This window comes from Tachypleus tridentatus, chromosome 7 (assembly GCF_004210375.1).
Source record: "Tachypleus tridentatus isolate NWPU-2018 chromosome 7, ASM421037v1, whole genome shotgun sequence".
Taxonomy (NCBI): Eukaryota; Metazoa; Arthropoda; class Merostomata; order Xiphosura; family Limulidae; genus Tachypleus; species Tachypleus tridentatus.
Genome location: NC_134831.1, coordinates 4,572,162 through 4,592,716, shown reverse-complemented (window position 1 = coordinate 4,592,716; position 20,555 = coordinate 4,572,162). Strand labels below are relative to the sequence as shown.

Sequence of the window (20,555 nt, the reverse complement as noted above, 5' to 3'; positions counted from 1 at the left end):
ATGTTCCTGGTCAAATTCTGTAGTTTCCGATTAATAAATGTTAACCACAATTATAGCTTCCGAGGGTTTTTTGTGTACTGACTGTGGTTGACCAATAGCATTCTGCTAGTGTCTCTCGGCTAGCTACTTTTATACGAATTACATGAGATTTTCTAACGTTTAGAATGCTCGAAAACACGATAGTGTTTTCGTAAATTAAATATTGTTGATTCTTGCTCCTGAGAATCTTCTACAAATTTAGACGATAAGCGGGACTTACGAAATACATATTTAGCAATATACGTCATATGCATCAAACTGAAACAAAGGTAGGTATTAAAATAAATGTATAACAGTAAATCCGTTACATCTGTAATAACTATTCTGAATACAGTAACTTGGATCTTTAGAAATAATATATTGGAGCACTTAGCAGAGTTCTTGCGTTGTTCAACACATAGGCTTGGATTAGTACAAACAATGGTTTGAAGCGTTTAGTAATAGTCTTTATACCTGTCTTTCAAAACTTACTGAACATATATTTGTCTAAGTTAAAACAAGCTGATGCCTACGTTAAAGTTTTATAAATGTATTAGTTTCTTTCTTTCTGTATTATGTTTTCAGCTTTGAACTATAACCAGCAACCAGAGGTTTGGACCACTCCTATGAAACATGATGTCAAAGTAAACAGAGATGTGGACCATTACTGTGAAATATAGCGTTTGTTTGTAAGTACAATAAGTACAAAGCTTTACAAGAGCTTATCTGTGCTCTGCCCACCACGTGTATCAAAACCCGGTTTTTTGCGGTGTGAGTCCGCAGACATCCCACTGTGCCTATGGGGACGAAATATAGTGTCAAAGTAAACAGAGATGTTGATCCTTCACGTGAGATTTGATGTCAAAGTAAACAGAGGTATTGATCCTTCCCATGAAAAATGTGAAAACTAAATTCGGTTGTTGATTAGGAACAGTACCCCTCTAAAACCAACGTAATTGTAAAAGTTGTATTCAATAAATGAGACGGCCATTTTGTAACAAACTTGTTAAAAGTAGTTTGACTGTATTAAATTTCAAAATTGCATAGAACTAATATTATAATACAGTTCTATAGCCAAGTCGTTGCCCAATAAATAAAAATAGATTTCTAACTAACTAAATTCTTGTTTTGAGCTTGAAGCTATCTCATTACAACTTAAGTACTTTAGGATAAAATTGTATTATTCATGACCGAACCTGACCTTTTGGTTACAATGTTCTCATTGTGGATTTGTGGATACACGATCAAACCTCATTGGTCGTTCACTCAGGTAAAGATGAATGACATTGATTAACTTACGTTATTTTATTCCATCAGCCGAAATTAGAGACGGCTATGCACAGATAGCACTCGTGTAGTTTTGCGCGAAATTTAAGCTACATGCTAAAGTTTTGACAGTTAATCCTGGTGAGATGGTTGAAGCACATTTGTTGAAACAAAACGACTTCTGAGTCATAGGAAGTCCAAGGGAGTGGATGTTGTAGCTGACAGTGATATAATATAATGTCCAATATTTTTAGATCATTGATGCTTTAATTTCTTTATTAGAGCCAATACCCAAATAAGGCAGACTTCTGTTAAAATAAAATATAGAGCTTACCAGCTGAGATACGGATGTAGAATTGAACAACTGAGATTCGGATGTAGAACTTAACAACTGAGATCCGGATGTAGAACTTAACAACTGAGATACGGATATATCATTGCGACCCTTATTCATCAGATGACTATGTATAACAGGTTTTAACGGCAAGAAAAAAAAAAATTCGTTAACTTCGTGACGTTCCCAGTGACACGACGGTATGTTTGGGGTCTTATAATGCTAGAAACCAGGTTTCAATATCTGTGGTGACCAGAACACAGATAGCCCATTGTACAGATTTGTACTTAACTTCAAACAAACAAGTTTCATGTTTTTCTGCATGGATTCTTTCCAGATGTACAAAAGTTTATTGTATTCTCGTGTTGGTAACTACACGTTTGAACTAAAAAAAAAAAAGTAATACTAATATGTGTCATAAGTCTGTGTCGTATTTTTCTAATAAATCGATGAATGGAAGACTGCGTACGTTGTATGCACGCGATTAACAATATCGAATTTTCTTAATATTCCAATATCATCTGTATTCATTCCAGGCAGGAAGACGGCTGATTCACGTGTCTCTTTAGTTTTATTTTATTTGATGAAGCCAGTTATATGAGATCTGGTTAAAAACCAGCAAAGAATGCTTGTGAACTCTGCTATATACAAATTTGTTTCTTCAAACTTTCAAGTCTGAGATGTTCTTTAAAAAAGACATTTCAATTTATCTATCGTCGTTCACATAGGTTTCATAACAGACAGATGCGATTGCGATCGACAAGTAATTATTTTTTTTAAATTTCGCGAAAAGCTACACGAAGACTATCTGCGCTAGCCTTCCCTTATTTAGTAGTGTAACGCTTGGGGGAAGGCAGCTAGTCACCACCCACCACCAGCTCTTGGGCTACTCTTTTACCAAAGAATAATGGGATTGAGCGTCACATTATAACGCCTCCACGGCTGAAAGGGCGAGGATGTTTGGCGAGGATTATTTTTCATTGGTTTCTCAGAACTAGTTAGGGTTTTCTTATTGCTGTCGTTATAGTGTCGATTAATTTTAGTTACACGACATTTTCGATCACAGTGACTGAAATGATATTTCCAGCCTTAAAATAAACACTCAGGTTATAATGATATAGTTTTTGTATTAATTTACATAATAAATATATTTTTAATTCTTGTACTGCAACATTTAGATGAAGTTCTGCTTTTTTCTTTTACAAAAACCATGAAATAAATGAGAACGTTTAAGAAACACAATCATTAAATACGATTGGTTCCTATCAGACCGACCTAATTAAATGACACATCTTGTATCAGCGACATAGTTTGATCTCCTTAATATAAATTTTGCTCGAAGGCAACCTGTGCTAAAACAATTGATAAATAAGACAAGATTAATAAATAATTTTGTTTTCGAATATCGCGCTAAACCACACGAGGGCTATCTGCGCTAGCCGTCCCTAATTTAGTAGTGTAGGACTAGAGGGAAGGCAACTAGGCATCACCACCCACCGCTAACTCAGGGGCTACTCTTTTACCAACATATAGTGGAATTGACTGTAAAATCATAACAGGCTGAAAGAGCGAGCATGTTTAGTGTGAGGGGGATTCGAATCCGCAACCCTTAGATTACGAGTCGAACGCTTTAATCCACCTGGTAGAACTATTTAAAAGATAAAGACAGATCTGACCTCACCATCTATTTGTTATATCTCGTGTTATCTTTGGTAGATATCACGTACCTAAAGTAGAATTAACTAATCTTTATATAGGTTCTGGCATGGCCAGATGGTTATGGTACTCGACTCGTAATCTGAGAGTCACGGGTTTGAATTTCCTTACCACCAAATTTGCTAGCCCTTTCAGCCGTGGGGGCGTTAAAATGTACGATCAATCCCACAATTCGTTAGTAAAAGAGTAGCCCAAGTGTTTGCGGTGGGTAGTGAAGACTAGCTGCCTTCCCTCTAGTCTTACATTGCTAAATTAGGGACGGCTAGCGCAGATAGCCCTCGTGTAGCTTTGCGCAAAATTGGAAAACAAACAAACATTAGAGTCCGTTTCTTGTGTCCAATTTTGTCAAATCGTTAATGGATGGATTAAGAAAGTTATTTTTAAAATTTAAATTCTACCAACAGTATATTTCATTTATTTTATGTGTGTTTTCCTCTCCTTGTTCAATAGATATTTATCTGAATTTAAAGGAAAATATATCCATAGCGTATATTAAATGCGGCTTCTTGTTGTTTTTCTTCCGAAGAGCACATTGGTAGTGGCTATTACGAAACCTCCGTTTATCTCCCGTGCTATATTTTTGCCAACTTTCACAACAACATCAGATATCCATTAAAGTCAAAATTGAGAACTGGATGTTCGAGAGCCATCCAGAACGTAGTAACGCATTACTGACTTTGAATGATACTCAAACCTTCACAGAGAAAGTAAAAAAAAAAAATTGGCAAGTGTGAAACTTTGATATAAACAGAAGATTTTGTTTCTTGTTTCGCACGAGAAGATTTTTTTTTTACTTACTTCCAAGAAATGTCTGTCTGTGAGTAGAATGGATAACGTTTTAATGAGAAACTAAAACTGTTGTTTAAACAATGTTTGTTCTTGTGCTGAGTGGTTACACAAAATAATCCGACATGTGTCAGCCACATCCTGGTTTCGCTTAATCTGCATCTGTTTGTTTCCACTCATTGTTTTATGGCAGATTTTCATGTACAGAAATTTCCAGTAAGACCAATTCGGACGTTGGAAAGCCATCTTCTCTACTCGATATAGTGTTGTTTTTATTCCTCTCGAGAATTACGTTAACACAGAACATTTAAAATACCATTGTCCAGTTTAACTTATATTTTTTAATATTTCTCTTTGTTTCTTTCTGTTTATAAATTAACCAATTAACCAATGCGATTCTCTTCCAACAAGAACCAAAAAATTCGCAACTTGTGACCAAACACAAGATCAGTCCGAAAAGGAAATTTCTAATTGTGAGTCCAATTTAATTAATGACTCCATATTTAGTGTGAAACACACTTTATAATCTCGACTCATAATATGAGGGTCTCGGGTTCGAATCCCAGTCGCACCAAACCTGTTTGCCTGTTTTAGCCATGAGAGCGTTATAATGTGTACTCAATCCCACAATTCGTTGGTAGAAGAGTAGCCCAAGAGTTCGCGGTGGGTGGTGATGACTAGCTGTCTTCCCTCTAATATTACACTGCTAAATTAGGGACGACTAGCGCAGATAGCACTCGTGTAGTTTTGCCCGAAATTCAAAACAAAACAAATCATTTCATAATTAGAATAACACATTCTAAAGTAATTAGAAGTTATTCCCAGTGAAAAACCATGTATAATCTAGAACCCAGTAGCTTTTGCTGTTGTTTATCGAAGTTGTAATTTCTTATCTCTGTGTGAAAGAGATGTGTTTCGTGTCCCTCACAATATTTCAAGAATACTCCAATTATATCGCTAGGTGGCGCCAAGTAAGTACATTTTTCAACTTTTTTGTATGTTTCTCAGTGCAAAGTAATATAATGGACTATTCGTGTCCTGTATCTCGAAGAGCATAGAACCCTAAAATGTCGCGTTGCATCTCCATAAACGTATTGCTGACCAAGCAGGGGCATTCATCTTTTAAAACTCGTGTATTTTTACAGTGGTTTACGGACATTTTAACATATAAATGAAAGTAAGAATCTGTAATAATTTTCTTACATCACAACTAGTTTCCTTTGATGTAATAATGAATAGGGGGTCTTTGGCCTCATCACCTTTCATATTTTTTTATAAATCTTAAATTGTAAGTTACTTTTAATTATTTATCGAGAGATAAATATAATGTAATCTCATCACAAACTTTCGAAGGTACGTTTTTTCTTCTGTTGTTGTCATTGACTCATTCTTGCAAATATCACGTGTAAAATATATATATATATATTCTGAAGCATCAGAAGTTTAAAAATATATCATAACTTAAAGTTATTTTAACGCAAAACGAACCCCGGATTTTATCGTTAAAAGTGTATAATGCTACTGTTTATTCCCCAGGGGGCCGGTTACTAGAATTGAACTGAATTTACTTATTTAAATTTAGTTATTTTGTTTCCGTGTTATTAATACGTATCTAAACAACGAGATACAATTTGGTTTCAAAGAAAAAAAGTTGTTCTTATATTTTTATTGTTTTTAATATGAATAAATGATAAACAAAATAACTCCACAGAATGTCTGGAACCATAAGAGTTTTGATTGGTTTGTTTGTTTGTTTGTTTTGAAGTTTGCACAAAGCTACTCAAGGGTTTTCTGCGCTATCCGTACTTAATTTAGCAATGTAAGATTAGAAGGAAGGCCGCTAGTTATCTCCACCCACCGCCAACTTTTGGGCTACTATTTTACCAACGAATAGTGGGATTGACCGTCACATTATAACACTCCCACGGCTGAAAGGGCGAGCATATTTGGTGTGACGGGGATTCGAACCCGCGAACCTCAGATTACATATGAGTCGAGTGCCTTAACCACCTGTCCATGCTGGGCCAGGAGATTTGAAGCTTTTTCTTAGTTTCAGATTGTGACTCACTATGGCGCTGTTAAAGCATCAGATGGTCGAGTTAATTCTTCTCTTAATCCCAACTTGTTTCGAACACATTCTATAAAATCGCTTTAGCGCCTGTGGTTCTAGTCATTTCGGACACCCTGTCGTGACAATTTGTGATTTCAATAAAAGTCGTTTAATATATACCTCTATACCTTTATTTCGTTTAAAAATTCCGGTGTCATTCTAGCGGGTAAAACCGCATGATTTTCAAGATAAGCATATGTGTTTGCCATATATTTATCACTTTTAATGCGAATATGATAAGGCAACTTTGCTTCGAGGAAAGAACCGACATTTGGTAATTATCATTTGTTGTTCTGCCTCCCATAAATGCGGTGCCCAAGTAACTCAGCGATAATTTTGAAGACTTATAACGTTAAAACAGTTTTCGATACCTATGGTGTATACAGTACGAATTTTGTGGGTTTCTGATTAGAAATTAATAAAACTACCCAATATATTTCTTATGTATATACCCACACAAGTATAAATATTTCTCAAAATATGGTACTTTTGGCTTAACTTATGAGGAAAATAATATATTGTGATATTTAGACAGGCATTCATTCTTTTCGTGACTGTACTTTAAATTTTATTATAGTTTGAGTTTTTACAAATCAGAACTTATACATATGTATGTATGTACGTAAACCAAATTTTATAAAACTAAACAGGGTGTAAAAACTTGTGTTCTACTTTCCCAAAGAATTTCAAATTGTTGGTGACAATTATTACTTTTTTCTCTTACTTTTAAAAGGGGCCCGGCATGGCCAAGTGTGTTAAGGGGTTCGACTCCTAATCCGAGGGTCGCGGGTTCGAGTCTCGGTCGCACCAAACATGCTCGTCCTCCCACCCGTGGGGGCGTTATAATATGACGGCCAATCCAGCTTCGTTGGTGAAAGAGTAGCCCAAGAGTTGGCGGTGGGTGGTGATGACTAGCTGCCTTCCCTCTAGTCTTACACTGCTAAATTAGAGACGGCTAGTGCAGATAGCCCTTAAGTGGCTTTGTGCGAAATTTAAAAAAAAAACAATCTATTATTAAAAGACAGCACACACCCCTTTCTTGTAACGTTTAGTACAATTTTTTATAGTCGGTAGAAAACTTTTAACGAACAAACGATGAATTTGGTTGTAATCGCTAAACCAAAGTTTCTTTTGTTTGTAAAACAACGTAAAATGTTAACGTTGTTATGAATGTCCACCAGATTATTTTAATACCCATCATGTAAGAAACAAATCAAACAGAAATGTCACAATAAAATTAATCAAGTTTGTTAGTTTTTGAATTTCTTTTACTTGAGAATGTAAAAAAAACAAAAACTGTAAATCTTTTCATACTTGGATCTCTTGAATGTATTGTTTATTGTTTATAAGAGTGCTTATACATATGATCTTACTGATGGGCCAGCTACTAATGAGACAAAGCCAGGGAGTTTCTTACATTGTATAGTTCTAATTGGAATAACTTATCAAACAAATATTACATTTGCAAAATGAATATCTTAAAACTTCTCAAAACTGTCGGGCACAATAAGTGTGTTGTTTAGAGTAAGATAAAATATATATTTCTAACAGTTTTAAACACCTAAATATATACTTTATTGATTAGGTTGGAGAGGATATCCAGTTCGTTTGTCTTATAACATTAATTTACAGGAATTTCAATTTTCATTCTTTTGTAAGGAAATTGCTTCCTCGTGAGTTGATGAAATAAGTGCTTGATTGTGGTCAAACCACAAGATTTGGTGAGAAGTTTTATAGAAACGTACAAAGCAAACACTGTACTTAAAACAAGGTGTTAGTTACATGATAGTACAGTATCTTCTACTACTAACCATCCCTGATGAAACCGGAACAGCAAGACGGAAAGTTGGTAGAAATAAAAAAGCTTTTATTTTATTCTTACCTGGAAAATAAAGATCGTTTGTTTTTCTAACTTATTGTCACATATTGCATATTCGAAGCTTAAATAACAACGCTGAGCAACATAATAATCAATATTCAAAGAATGTTTAATAATCAATGATATGATATCAGGAGAATTGGAGAACCAGAGGCATAAACCTGAGATTCGATGTTGTTCCCCTTTTCTGGTTTGCTAGAGTGTGAGCTCTAACTTTCTATAATATTCAACACTGATCGTAAAGAAACCTAATTCCATCTTTCGATGGTGAAGTTTTTATTAGAGGTTGTGAAAAGAAAAAATTATGTTATTTAGGTTTAAATATTATTTATATTCATAGTTATTCTTCACGAAATCGAAAAATTATAAATCTAAAATAGAAGATTTAGCAGAGCCTTCTTAATTATATAACTAGATTGATTAGCCGTAGACGCTTTCAATTTGGGAAATTAATCATTGAAACGTTTTTACATTGTCTCTGAACAGTCTCCAAAGTTTTTGTTGGCTTCTCCTTAGAAAAGGCCCGGCATGTCCAGGTGGTTAAGGCACTCGACTCGCAATCTGAAGGTTGCGGGTTCGAGTCCCCTTCACACCAAACATGCTCACTCTTCCAGCCGTGGGAGTGTTATAATGTGACGGTCAATCCCATTATTCGTTGGCTAAAGAGTAGCCCAAGAGCTGACGGTGGGTGGTGATGACTAGCTGCCTTCTCTCCAGTCTTACACTGCTAAATTAGGGATGGCTAGCGCGGATAGCCCTCGTGTAGCTTCGCGCGAAATTCGAAAACAAAACAAACCTCTTCAGAAACATCACCTTTTAACTTGTGTTGCCATAAATATAAGAGATAAAACACGTACTCTTTGAAATAAAATATATAATATCCAATTGTGTTATTTATGATTGGAAATATTGTAACTTTTGTAACACCAGGCGAGTTTCGTTTTTCCTCGTTTGCACAATAATTTGGGTATCACCCTGCAGAAAGTCAGGGCCAATTCCAATAAAACGTTATCCACTGGGAGTTTCCGCGAAGCCTGTTCTGTCAAGTGTTCTTTTGTTGATCCAAACATATATTTATTCTCTCTACCTCTGCACGTGTTACTAAGAAATTAAAAAAAAAATTAATTCGATGTTGAAATTCGACATGACATCATTCTTCCGTCTGAATGATTTTCTTGGACATCTGTTACGTTTAGTGAAATTTATTTTTGCAAATTGAAAAAAAAAAAGTGTTTGGGGCAACATCCTTTCGAAACGTTATATTCTGAGCTAAATCCTTTTAAAACACTAAGTTTTTTTTGGTAGTATCCTTTCGAATCTTTATACTTTTGGTTAACATCCATTTGAAACACTGTTTTGGGACTAACAGTCTTTTAAAACATTATATTTCTTTAAGAAGGAAGTTTAAATAGGCTATTTTGTGCAAATATGTTTCTAAATAGGCTTTCAATACTTTTGTAGTAGAATAAGTTGGATCAATCAATAAGTGTGTGTGTGTTTTTCTTATAGCAAAGCCACATCGGGCTCGCTTCTCAGCCCACCGAGGGGAATCGAAACCCTGATTTTAGCGTTGTAAATCCGGAGACATACCACTGTACTAGCGGGGGACAATCAATAAGTATCTGCTATAAGTTTCAACTCCAGTTAGTTCCCTTATAAGACCATATTACATTTGATTTTACCTGTTTTATCTAGTACTATAATACTACATTTTTGTTTGTCCTAAAATGCGAATGCATCTTACTATCCAAGTACGCATGCGCACCCATGTCATTTCAAAAAACGGATGCCAACAAAAGTAGACATTTTGTATAACAATATATTAAAATGTTTATCAAAATCAAGTCTAATATGAGGCTGTCGAATAAAATTATAAGTTTATTTATTGATAGCATTAAGTACGATAAAGTCTAGACCTAACTAATCTACAGCAAAAAAAAAGTACACAAGCTACAGTGTTAATTTATCTCTTTATCGAATATAGGCTTAACAGTTAGGCCTAAGATAAGTAGAGTTACAGATTTCAATGTCTAAGGTTAAAATTATTTTCTGTTCTTATAGAAATCCTATATTTAAAGAATTATTACTACAATAAATATGGAAATGTTTTGCATAACTCCGCTAGTATCATAAACTTATTACGTAGAAATCTGTAACTCTATATAAATCTTTAACTATAGAAAGCATAGGGAACAGTGGTTTTAAGTTTAATTTCACTATATTAATTTCAACACAACATCACAAATCTAACAACTATTAATTTGTCAATATATTTAATCATTTTCTGTACTAAATACAAATGTGCTGCAGTTGGTAGGAGAAAAAAAAACAGGTATAAGTGAGGGGGTAGTTAGTTAAGGCTGTGAACTTTTACGCTGAGTCAATATTTATTACATTAATAAATAGAAGAGATTGAACGTGATTAAATAACCTATTTAAACTTCCTTCTTAAGGAACATAATGTTTCAAGAAGATGGTTTTGTTTGTTTTTTGTTGGTTTTTTTGGAATTTCGCACAAAGCTACTCGAGGGCTCTCTGTGCTAGCCGTCCCTAATTTAACAGTGTTAGACTAGAGGGAAGGCAGCTAGTCATCACCACCCACCACCAACTCTTGGGCTATTCTTGTACCAACGAATAGTGGGATTGACCGTAACATTATAACGCCCCCACGGCTGGGAGGGCGAGCATCTTTAGCGCGACGCAGGCGCGAACCCGCGACCCTCAGATTACGAGTCGCACGCCTTACGCGCTTGGCCATGCCAGGCCCTCAAGAAGATGGAAAAGTGTTTTCAAAACAGGCATAGACTTAATGTAATATTTCATTAATTTAGGGGGGGGGGAGAATTCCAGAAGCTAGGAGTAGCTCCGATATTAGATTTTGTCTCCATGTCCGATCCCCCATATCTATCGAACGTAATTCTCGAAACTGTGTCCATAATCCTGTTCATACGATAGAGGAATAAAACCTAACATACCAGGAGCCTGTGGCCTAGATACACGCCCCTTGGGGACAATGGAGAAAACTAAATGATACATAGGACCTTCGTGAATCATGAGTGGCCTTTGAACCAACCGAAATGCTGATATTTAACGAACATGCGTCTTTTGTAAATTAATGGATCTTAGTTATAGAAAACTGTTGTGTGTACATCATTCATAAGTAATAATCTCGTCTATTTTATGTGTCATCAAGTATTACTGGTTGTAACAGGTAAAGCACTTTTTGAATTACATATATGCTTATGCAAGTTACTTTGCGTTGTTTTCAAATTCATACTCCCCTGTTTTGGAGCCTTAGAAGCGTTATAAGAGTGACAGTTAAATCCTAATATCCAGCTGTTAGCTGTGTTTTTTTCATTTATTCTGTCGGTTGAATGAGTATAACAAATAAATAAATAAATGATTTTAATGCAAGAAACAGTGAATATCAAATACAAATCTTTTTAAGTTTGATTTATTTTTAATCTGTGTTACTTACGTTCCGGTCACCTACACGTGAACTCATGACTCAGACTCAAAACAGTTTACTTGTTTTTTATGTACATTTTTGTCGTTGCACTATTTCGTTCCATTGTTCTGATAAGGGAAAACAAAAGTCCAATTTCTTCCTTAAATTTTAAAATACAGTTAGAAGATGAAATTTTATTTCATTTTTTTTATTGCTTTCACCAGTTTTAGATTTTCGGAAATAACGTAAGTATGATGAGCAAAAACAGTCAAAAAATATAATTTAATTCCCAACTTTAGTCAATATATGATGGGCAGAAACAGTCAACATACGAATTACTGTTACTGAACAGTCAGTTGAAGCAGGTTCCCCCGCTAGTACAGCGGTAAGTCAACGGATTTACAACACTAAAATCAGGGGTTTGATTCCCCTCAGTGAGCAGATAGCTCGATGTGGCTTTGCTGTAAGAAAACAAACAAAAAGTGGAAGCATTAAGAAAGAAGCGCTAACAACAATCGCGAAAGTTTCATTTAAAGAAATTTTCTTTTTATTACTACTGAAAAGGAAGTTGTTGTAACTAGTTAAAGAAAATTCCCATATCCTGATTTTAAATACCCTTTTAACATTCATCCTTACGTAGTTCGATTTTAAACATTTTTTTACGAAAACGTAACATCATCAATGTTTTAAGTAAATCCTTTTGTCGAGTTTTATCACACCTATTTAAACCCTAAATATAAATTTCAGACACAAATATGGTTTTACAACGAAGATAACAACTTGTGTTAATTAACTAAGTAATTAACCTAATTGTTCTCTCGTTGCTACATGTTTGAAATGCTCATTTCATAAAGCTTAATTTGTGTATATAATTCCGGTGTTACAGGGTGCATAAAAACAATTATTGAAAAACACACAAACAAGCGTACAAAGAAGGTTTTATCGATTTATGTAATAAAAGGATACATGAGCCAGTCCTTTCAGGATTTGATAAATATTATGTACTCCACACATTAAGAATCAAAACATACATAATATTGTATACGTTTCATCATTTCCCAGCCTAAAGACATCAATAATCAATATTCTTAAAATGCAGTATTTTTTTCTTCTTTCACAGTAGCATTGACTATTAAAAGAATACGCTGTTTGTCTGTCTTTTTTGTAAATTGTGTTTTAAAGAATTACGTGTAAGTCGACCTTCCAGTCATAGATGACATTTTTAAGAGTGACTGACAGATTTTAGACACTTGCAAGTCGAATACCAAAGCATACAAGTAAACATAAAACAATAAAAGATATTTTATTTAATATTAGAAACATTAATTTTCTTGATATAGGCAGATGTCAATTTAGGTTGTGTGTCCGAACAAACACTTAACCATTAGCTTTAAGGGTAACATAGTTAAATATTTTTATACATACTAATCATATTTCAAAGTTACTTATTCTTTGTTATCGTAAATATAAAAACAACTTATAAACAGATAATAGAAACGTACGAGAAAACACATCTTGATATCATTCCAATGAGATTTGAATGCGATGGCCAAATTAGGCATTTGTTCATTAGTAGTTTTGAACACCAGCCAACGTGGTTTTTGACAGTGACTTAAACACAAAGGTTAGATAAAACTGGAAGTTTTGGATCCAGATAAACTTGTGTGAATGTGAGTGCGAATTAAATAACTCACCGTCAGGGGTTCGAGTAGTTTGCCAAAATTCATATATTCATTTGGTATATGGACAATAAACACATTTCAGACTTTCCTAAATTTTAAAATGCTGAAATTAAAGAGTACATAGCTTTGCGAATCGACACAGGAATATTTATTTATAACTTTCTTTGTTCGAACACGTAATTTACTTTTTTGTGATCTTTCAGCGTTTCTAGGACACCATTTTTCATTTTTATAAATCTAAATGTTACAAATATCATATAGGAGACAACCATTAGACAAAATAATATATCATTCTTGAACTCGCATATATCACACAAGAATTTAAATTATAGCCAATCGAAGAAGCGAAAAGAAAACCGAAAATAATTAAACTAAGAACCACGGTCTGTGTGTATCAGATACTTTATAGCATTAATAATCAACCTTGGAGATGAATTTCTATTTTAAACACAAGCTTTTAGCTGGTCAACAGCTGACCTTAAATAAAACGTTCTTAATAACCAAAAGTAGAAATTTGTTTAAACCTTTTTACTGCCTGTATTTTTGTTGGATTTTGTCTTTGGGACAAGCAAAAAAAAATTCAAAAGAGCTCCTATTCTAATAATACTCTATTTTGTGGTCGTCACTTTGAATTTAAATCCGATCTCCACGACACGATTTAGTTATTTATTCTTAGCACCCAGAAAATAATCTGTTTTATACCTAGTGTTCATTGGTTGTTATTCTGAGGAAGTATCCAATAGCAATCGTTTAGAAGTTTCCAAATGTGTCCGATTTTAAAACGTATATTTGGAGCTGATTTGCCAAAAATGATTGACTTTGGAACTCATCTCCATAAAGCAGCAGTAGACACACAAACACACAACGTTTATTAAAGTAGACAACGGTAATGTTCTACTTACGTCTACTCAACCAGTTGTTGGTTCAACCATTTTATTCAACCAATGGTTGTCTCCATCTGAACCTCTTCTGTCGGTACAGGCTGAGAACCTTTCCTTAGGTCGTGGCTACAAAATCTCGTGGTAACCAGCAGACAAACAACAAAAAGCAATATGACACTTACACTGACTCCAACAGCGACATAAAATGTAGGAAATGCGTGGCAGCGGTCAGGCACTTCATCACAGCCAGATGGACAATGGACTTTTCCGTCACACCAGAGGTCTCTGCTGATACACGCCTGAATTTCAGGACACTCGTATTGACAATCAGTGTTTCTCACCAGTTTCCCTGTGCTTGACCTCACATAGGGCTTCATGACCTCTAGCCAACTAAAGGACAGTTCCCCAGTCGTCACAGAAATCCCTTCAATTAGTAGCTTGTCAGAAAGACCCCTGTGAGACTGGTTTAGTAAGTAATGTTCTGATTTCCAGAGTGGACTAAACATTTCAGTTGTCTTTCCAAGACCAACCGACTTGTTTTCTAAACATATGATATTCATACGCCTGTTTTCGTACACATTGTACACTAAAAGTCTGTTTCCACGGCAACCTCGATCCTCAAAACTCCCTTCTGCTGAGAAATATAAAAATCTATGAACCTGAGCTTGGATGATCCACCTACACCTAAATGGCACCCTGTTTTCTAAAACTGCAGCGGGGATCTTTAAAGAAACGTCCCCAGCGGAGCCGCTATATACTTCCTCATTGGCACAGTGTCTACGGACGATAAATTCGTAAGTTCCAGAGAAGTAGAAGTGATTAAAATCGTCCTTAGTGGTCATCTCCTTTACGACGAAGGACAGCAGCATCTCTTTGCTGACCGACTCTAGTATGAGAGTGCTAGGTATAACATGGCTTGATCCACATACGCAGTCCCCTGGAATGTGAAAACCGCCGGTTTTCTCTGTGCTGTTGAGAATTCCGTAGCTCGAAGTTGATGTCCTCGAGTGGCAGGTGTAGCGCTTACTGACCGGATCAAAATGAGTCTCGCAACCTGAATCTGGACTTCCCAGCGATATGTTTTCTAAGGTGACCCGAACTTTCTCTCCTGGTAATCCTTCGAAATGAAACAAGCACCTTAAATTGAAGTTCCCACCCCTGCCGTAAAAAAAGAGATTTCTCGGTGATCGTAGCTTTCCAGCGGTACTTATCCTGCTGACGAAACGCCGGTCACACAGCGCCCCATTAACAGGATAGCCGTCCAGCATGGTGTCGATAAACTCGTATCTTGCTAGGAACGTACTTGGAACTGGTTTAAGTTTGGAGTTTTCGTAGACCATAAACATCACGCTCATCTCAGGTCCGGCTGACAAGTAGCTTTCTTCCGGTACACGACACGGACGGAGTGGGGAAAGATCTGGGGCGTCGCGCGCGTGAGTGCACATTCGGGGGTAAGATTTTTCACAGTAATTGCTTACTAAGCCTCCAAAGCCGAAGCCTCTGAGTAAAGCATTCTTTCTCTGGTCATTTACAAAGGGATCGAATATCTGCAACTTTGCCACGTCACACTTCTCTTCCTTAGACCATGACTGAGAGTCGGGAATATAAAATGAGACGAAATATAACCATATTTTTGAAAAAGGTGCTTTTCCGATAAAATTGAAGATACAAGTTGTGTTTGTGGCAAGACTGTGGGAAGGGCTGTATATAGATCCACTTTTGTTCTGGTTACCATATATGTAGAACTCGCATTTTCTTCGCTTAACCCTAAATTCGAAATCAGGACGAAACCTCACCGAACTCTTGAGCTCGAGGAGAGATGTCCGAAGAGGTTGAAAGGGATGGCTAATAAGCTGTACCAGGGCCGTTGACCCGCTCGTGACGATCTTTGGGACAACTCCTGATCCGCAGAATTCCACCAGTAGGGGAGCTGATGTCGTTCTTCCGTCATAAACACGAACGACGTCTCCTGGGCAAGTGGTGGTCAGTTGGCGATGAATTACGTTTCTGGTGCTGGAAAACCCACTTCCTACATCAACCTTAAACTCGTTTTCTTGGAAAATTTCTATTTGGGCGATGTGTCCAGGTAGAGCATAAGACTGTTCAATCCAGTAATTACAAGTAACATTTCTCAAGTAAAACCCGGGGTAGTTGGGTGAGCGTAACAAACACTGTCGGGTGTAGCAGTCACTGAAAAACCTATCGCAGGTCCATCTAGATAGTCTCGCGCCCTCTGTAACTCTCGACTCTACTACGTCACTGAGTAAACTTAGAGATTTCCGATGAAACCTGTATGTGAGAAACACTCCGGGAACAGCTAGGTACGGATACAGGACCTGAGGAAACACCGCTGTCACAATCACAGTTCTCGTAGTACTATAGAAAGTTGACCTTCGACCTGACATTTTGCCGCAGAAATAGCCATAACTAGGTATTCCATCGCTACTAACCGTGATGGAATTGTACACCGGTTTATATTTGTCCTTTTCTTGCTCAACGATATACATGGATCCGTCTTGACATGTCCATTTCTCTCTCCTGTTGAAAGAGTAAACCATAACGGATTTGTAATTATCAATCGCATTCTTGTACAGGGGGCATATATTCATATAACAAAGCATTATATTTCACAGTGAAGATGAAAATGATTTAAATGAATTATGACAGCATTTACCAAGCTTGAGATCGCAGTAAAACCTTAACACACTTAGTTTTAAAATATTAATAATGTATCTACCCATTTGAACAAAATAAAACGAAAACATAGTACTATCAAACGGCTCCAACATGGCCAGGTGGTTAGAGCGCTAGACTCACAATTTTAGGGTCGCGAGTTCGAATCCCAGTACCACCATATATGCTGTGAAGGTGTCGTAAATTTACAATCAGTTCCACTATTAGTTGGTAAAATAATACACGAGGGCTATCTGTTCTAATCGTCCCTAATTCAACAGTTTAAGACTAGAGGGCAGGCAACTAGTTATCACCACCCACCGTCAACTCGTAGACTACTCTTTTATCAACGACAAGCGGAATTGATAGTACCGTTATAACGCCCCTACGGCTGAAAGGACGAGCATGTTTGGTGTGGCAAAGATTCGAACCTGCGACCCTCAGATTGCGAGTCGAGCGCCCTGTTGCCGGGCTTATTGTTGTTTATAACAAATAACAATGTTAAACTGCCATTGCTTTAACGTTAAAAATAAAGAAATAAGAAAATATAAACATGTTATAATAATAATAACTATGCTTTATTTTCTAAACTTAATAACAACAAAGCTTTTACTCGAATCTTTAATAAAAAACACATCACCAAATTTATTTTATCGACATCACAGTTCCTAGTGCCTTAGAAGTAAGCTTGTATGCTAATAACGCCAAAAACCACATCTCGCATTACAGACCCTTCGATCCGCAGCCCGAAATGTAAACCACCAGACTACAGACACTGCGCCAATTTGTAGAGCGTCGAATAATATACTATAAATGATGATTGTATCATTTCAGAGAAATTACGGTGTACTTTTAGAGGACAAATCAATCACATTCTTACTTTTGTTTGTACTCTATGTTGTACACCTCGCTGGATTTAGCAGATTGCCCAGTATGGCTTTGCTAAAACAAAACACACACACAAAAACTCCATGTTGTACACGCTCACATAAATATAACATGTTCACACTAAGCTGTTTCGCCTATTTAATCTGTCATGCCAAAATGGATCTTTTATTCAAAAGTTCAGAAGTCCTACTTAAAATAAACCACATCCTTTAATTCTATAGTTCTGGGCCATCATTAGATGTAAGTTTTATGAACCCAAATGGTACACTTGTAATTGCGTACTGTTATAACATCTGGTTCATTCAAAGAATACGCACAAGTAACAATACAAAGCCATTGGTAAAATGCGTATCAGAGTATAAAACTAAAAACTATCCGTTTTGAAAAACATTGCTAGAGGATTCTATTACAATTTACTGTTACACTTTTGTTTATTGTTATAATAGCTGGCGTGCCTGTTTTTTTGGATGGAAGCTATTTAAATTCATGATTACAAATCGCAAAAAAACTACCATAAGAACTGCAAAACATAAAAACTGAGAACTCAAATCTGTGTATTTCTCTGCACGAACACAGCAAACCTTTATGTAAATTGTGAATATCCATCAACAGGGGACGAAGCAGTGGTGAAAAAAACACTCATAAAAACAGTAAGTTTCTATGTACCCCCGAATGGACCTTAATGAACCTCCACATCAAATGTAATGAAGATCCATTTATACACGTTGGGAAGTTTGTTTGTTTGTTTATTTTAATTTCGCGCAAAGCTACACGAGGGTTGTCTGCGCTAGCCGTCACCTAATTTAGCAGTGTGAGACTAGAGGGAAGGCAGCTAGTCATCACTACCTACCGCCAACTCTTGGGCTACTCTTTTGCCAACGAATAGTGGAATTGACCGTGACATTATAACGTCCCCACGGCTGAAAGGGCGAGCATGTTTGGTACGACGGGGATTCGAACCCGCGACCCTCATATTACGAGTCGAACGCCTTAACCCACCTGGCCATGCCGGGCCTCACGTTGGGAGGTAGTTACATGGAATTACAACAGACAGTTTTATAGTATTTGTATAGATGTTTGTATTTATTCGTACGAAACTCGTTCACAGTAACTAACGCATACATTGTTGCATGAGTTAAAAGCATTTATCGTAGCAGAGCTGTTAAATTGACCTAAATAAAGGACGGTACTAGCAGGAACAAGTAAAACAATAATTATGGGGTTTTAATAATACAACTTTTATTATAGATGCAAAAATACCTCCTGATGAAACCCACTGGTTAAAGTATGGTACATTATGTATTTTATTATGTACACTATGTTCTACTTATGTTCTCCACTAATAAGTTGCTTTACATTATTCTGTATTACACATTTTATCTAGAAATTTCGTGTAGAAGAAATCTGATCGAGCTGTGTGCAACATAATACCAAAAACTTAGTTATCATAACTGGTAGAAGTAGAACATTATTTCTATCTTTCTCAGGTTGTGTGATAATTATCACATGTACGTAGTTTTAGGGGGTTCTTAAAATTAATTAAGTAATTACAGATAGTTGTACGTTTAATTTTTTGTTGAAGTTTTGTTTGTTTGTAGTTAAGTGCAAAGTTATGAAATGGGTTATCTGTACTGTTCGCACCATGGGTATCGAAACCCAGTTTTTAGCGTTATAAGCCCACAGAGTTGCTGCTGAACCACTAGGGAAGTTTTTACCAAAGAATTGAAAGTTATTAGAAAACACTACTTATTTTCAGACAGTATTTTTGAAATATAGCGTGTCACCTACTCCACGAGTTTTTAGATGAGCTGACACTCATGAACTGACACGAAACGTTTTGCAATGTGTAAATAATAACTGAAGTAAAATATTATAAATAGCTGATGATTAACAGACGTTTGAAAGAGGTCAAAGTTCATGCTTTGCCACACTTTGTTACGTGTTGCCCTTAAAGTTTTTGTTGGCTATTGAAACTCAAAGGTGATTGTGGGTAAAGTATATATACAATGTGCTAATTATTACAATTACGCAGTTGTCCATTAATTAGAATATGATCTTTAAATGTTTTCTTACACGAAATTATTAGTACTTCATGTATTTACTTCCAATTATCGTTCACTTCTCTTAATCCTCAGCACTAACTAAATCGTTCACTTCTCTTAATCCACAAAGTTAAATCAAACGTTCATTTTTCTTAATCCACAACACTAAATAAATTGTTCACTTCTCTTAATTCACAACACTAAATAATTTTTTTATTTCTTTTAATCCTTTTAATCCACAACACTAACTCACTGTTTTATTTGACTCACCAGAATGGTTGCTATCACTGCAGTAACTATTAATTTCGGAATTCGTGTTGCATGCTATATATACCAGATCATTACAAAGTGCATGCACCGTGAAGCTACATGAGAAAATATTGTCTCTGTAGTTACACGTGAAATTCAAAACAGAAAAAAAAAACTCCTTTTAAATGTCACTTCGTCACGCAAATAATGTAGTTGCCAACGTTTTATAATTTAAGCAGTACACATTAACAAGCGAAACCTAAACCTTTTTCTTTTTAATTTCTTTATTATTTTTCACTCCATACACAGCAAGTGACGATTTCTATGGCACAGTCCTTCTACATTAACAATGTTTTGTTTTTCAGGAAGTTTTCATGTGTTTATGTTAGAAGAACTTTATTGAATTTTCTACAAAACTTGCTGATTACAAAGGTATTTCATGCACAGAGAAGATCGCCAAACATTACTGTTAATTAGTTTGGCTTGTTTTGAATATCGCGAAAATGTACACGAGGGCTATCTGCGCCAGTCGTCACTAATTTAGAAGTGTAAAACTAGACGGAAGGCAGCTAGTCATCACCAT

The 20,555-nt window shown here is 35.9% G+C and overlaps 1 protein-coding gene across 1 annotated transcript in view; it reads right to left on the bottom strand.

Annotated features, from left to right (window-relative positions):
* Nucleotides 1-12,465: 12,465 nt before the first annotated feature.
* Nucleotides 12,466-20,555, bottom strand: part of LOC143255028 (uncharacterized) — a 55,925-nt gene continuing 47,835 nt past the window's right edge. Inside the window, exon 4 of the mRNA XM_076510041.1 lies at nt 12,466-16,658. Coding sequence (XP_076366156.1) covers nt 14,177-16,658 — 2,482 coding nt within the window. The 3' untranslated portion in view covers nt 12,466-14,176. The remainder of the gene's footprint in view (nt 16,659-20,555) is intronic.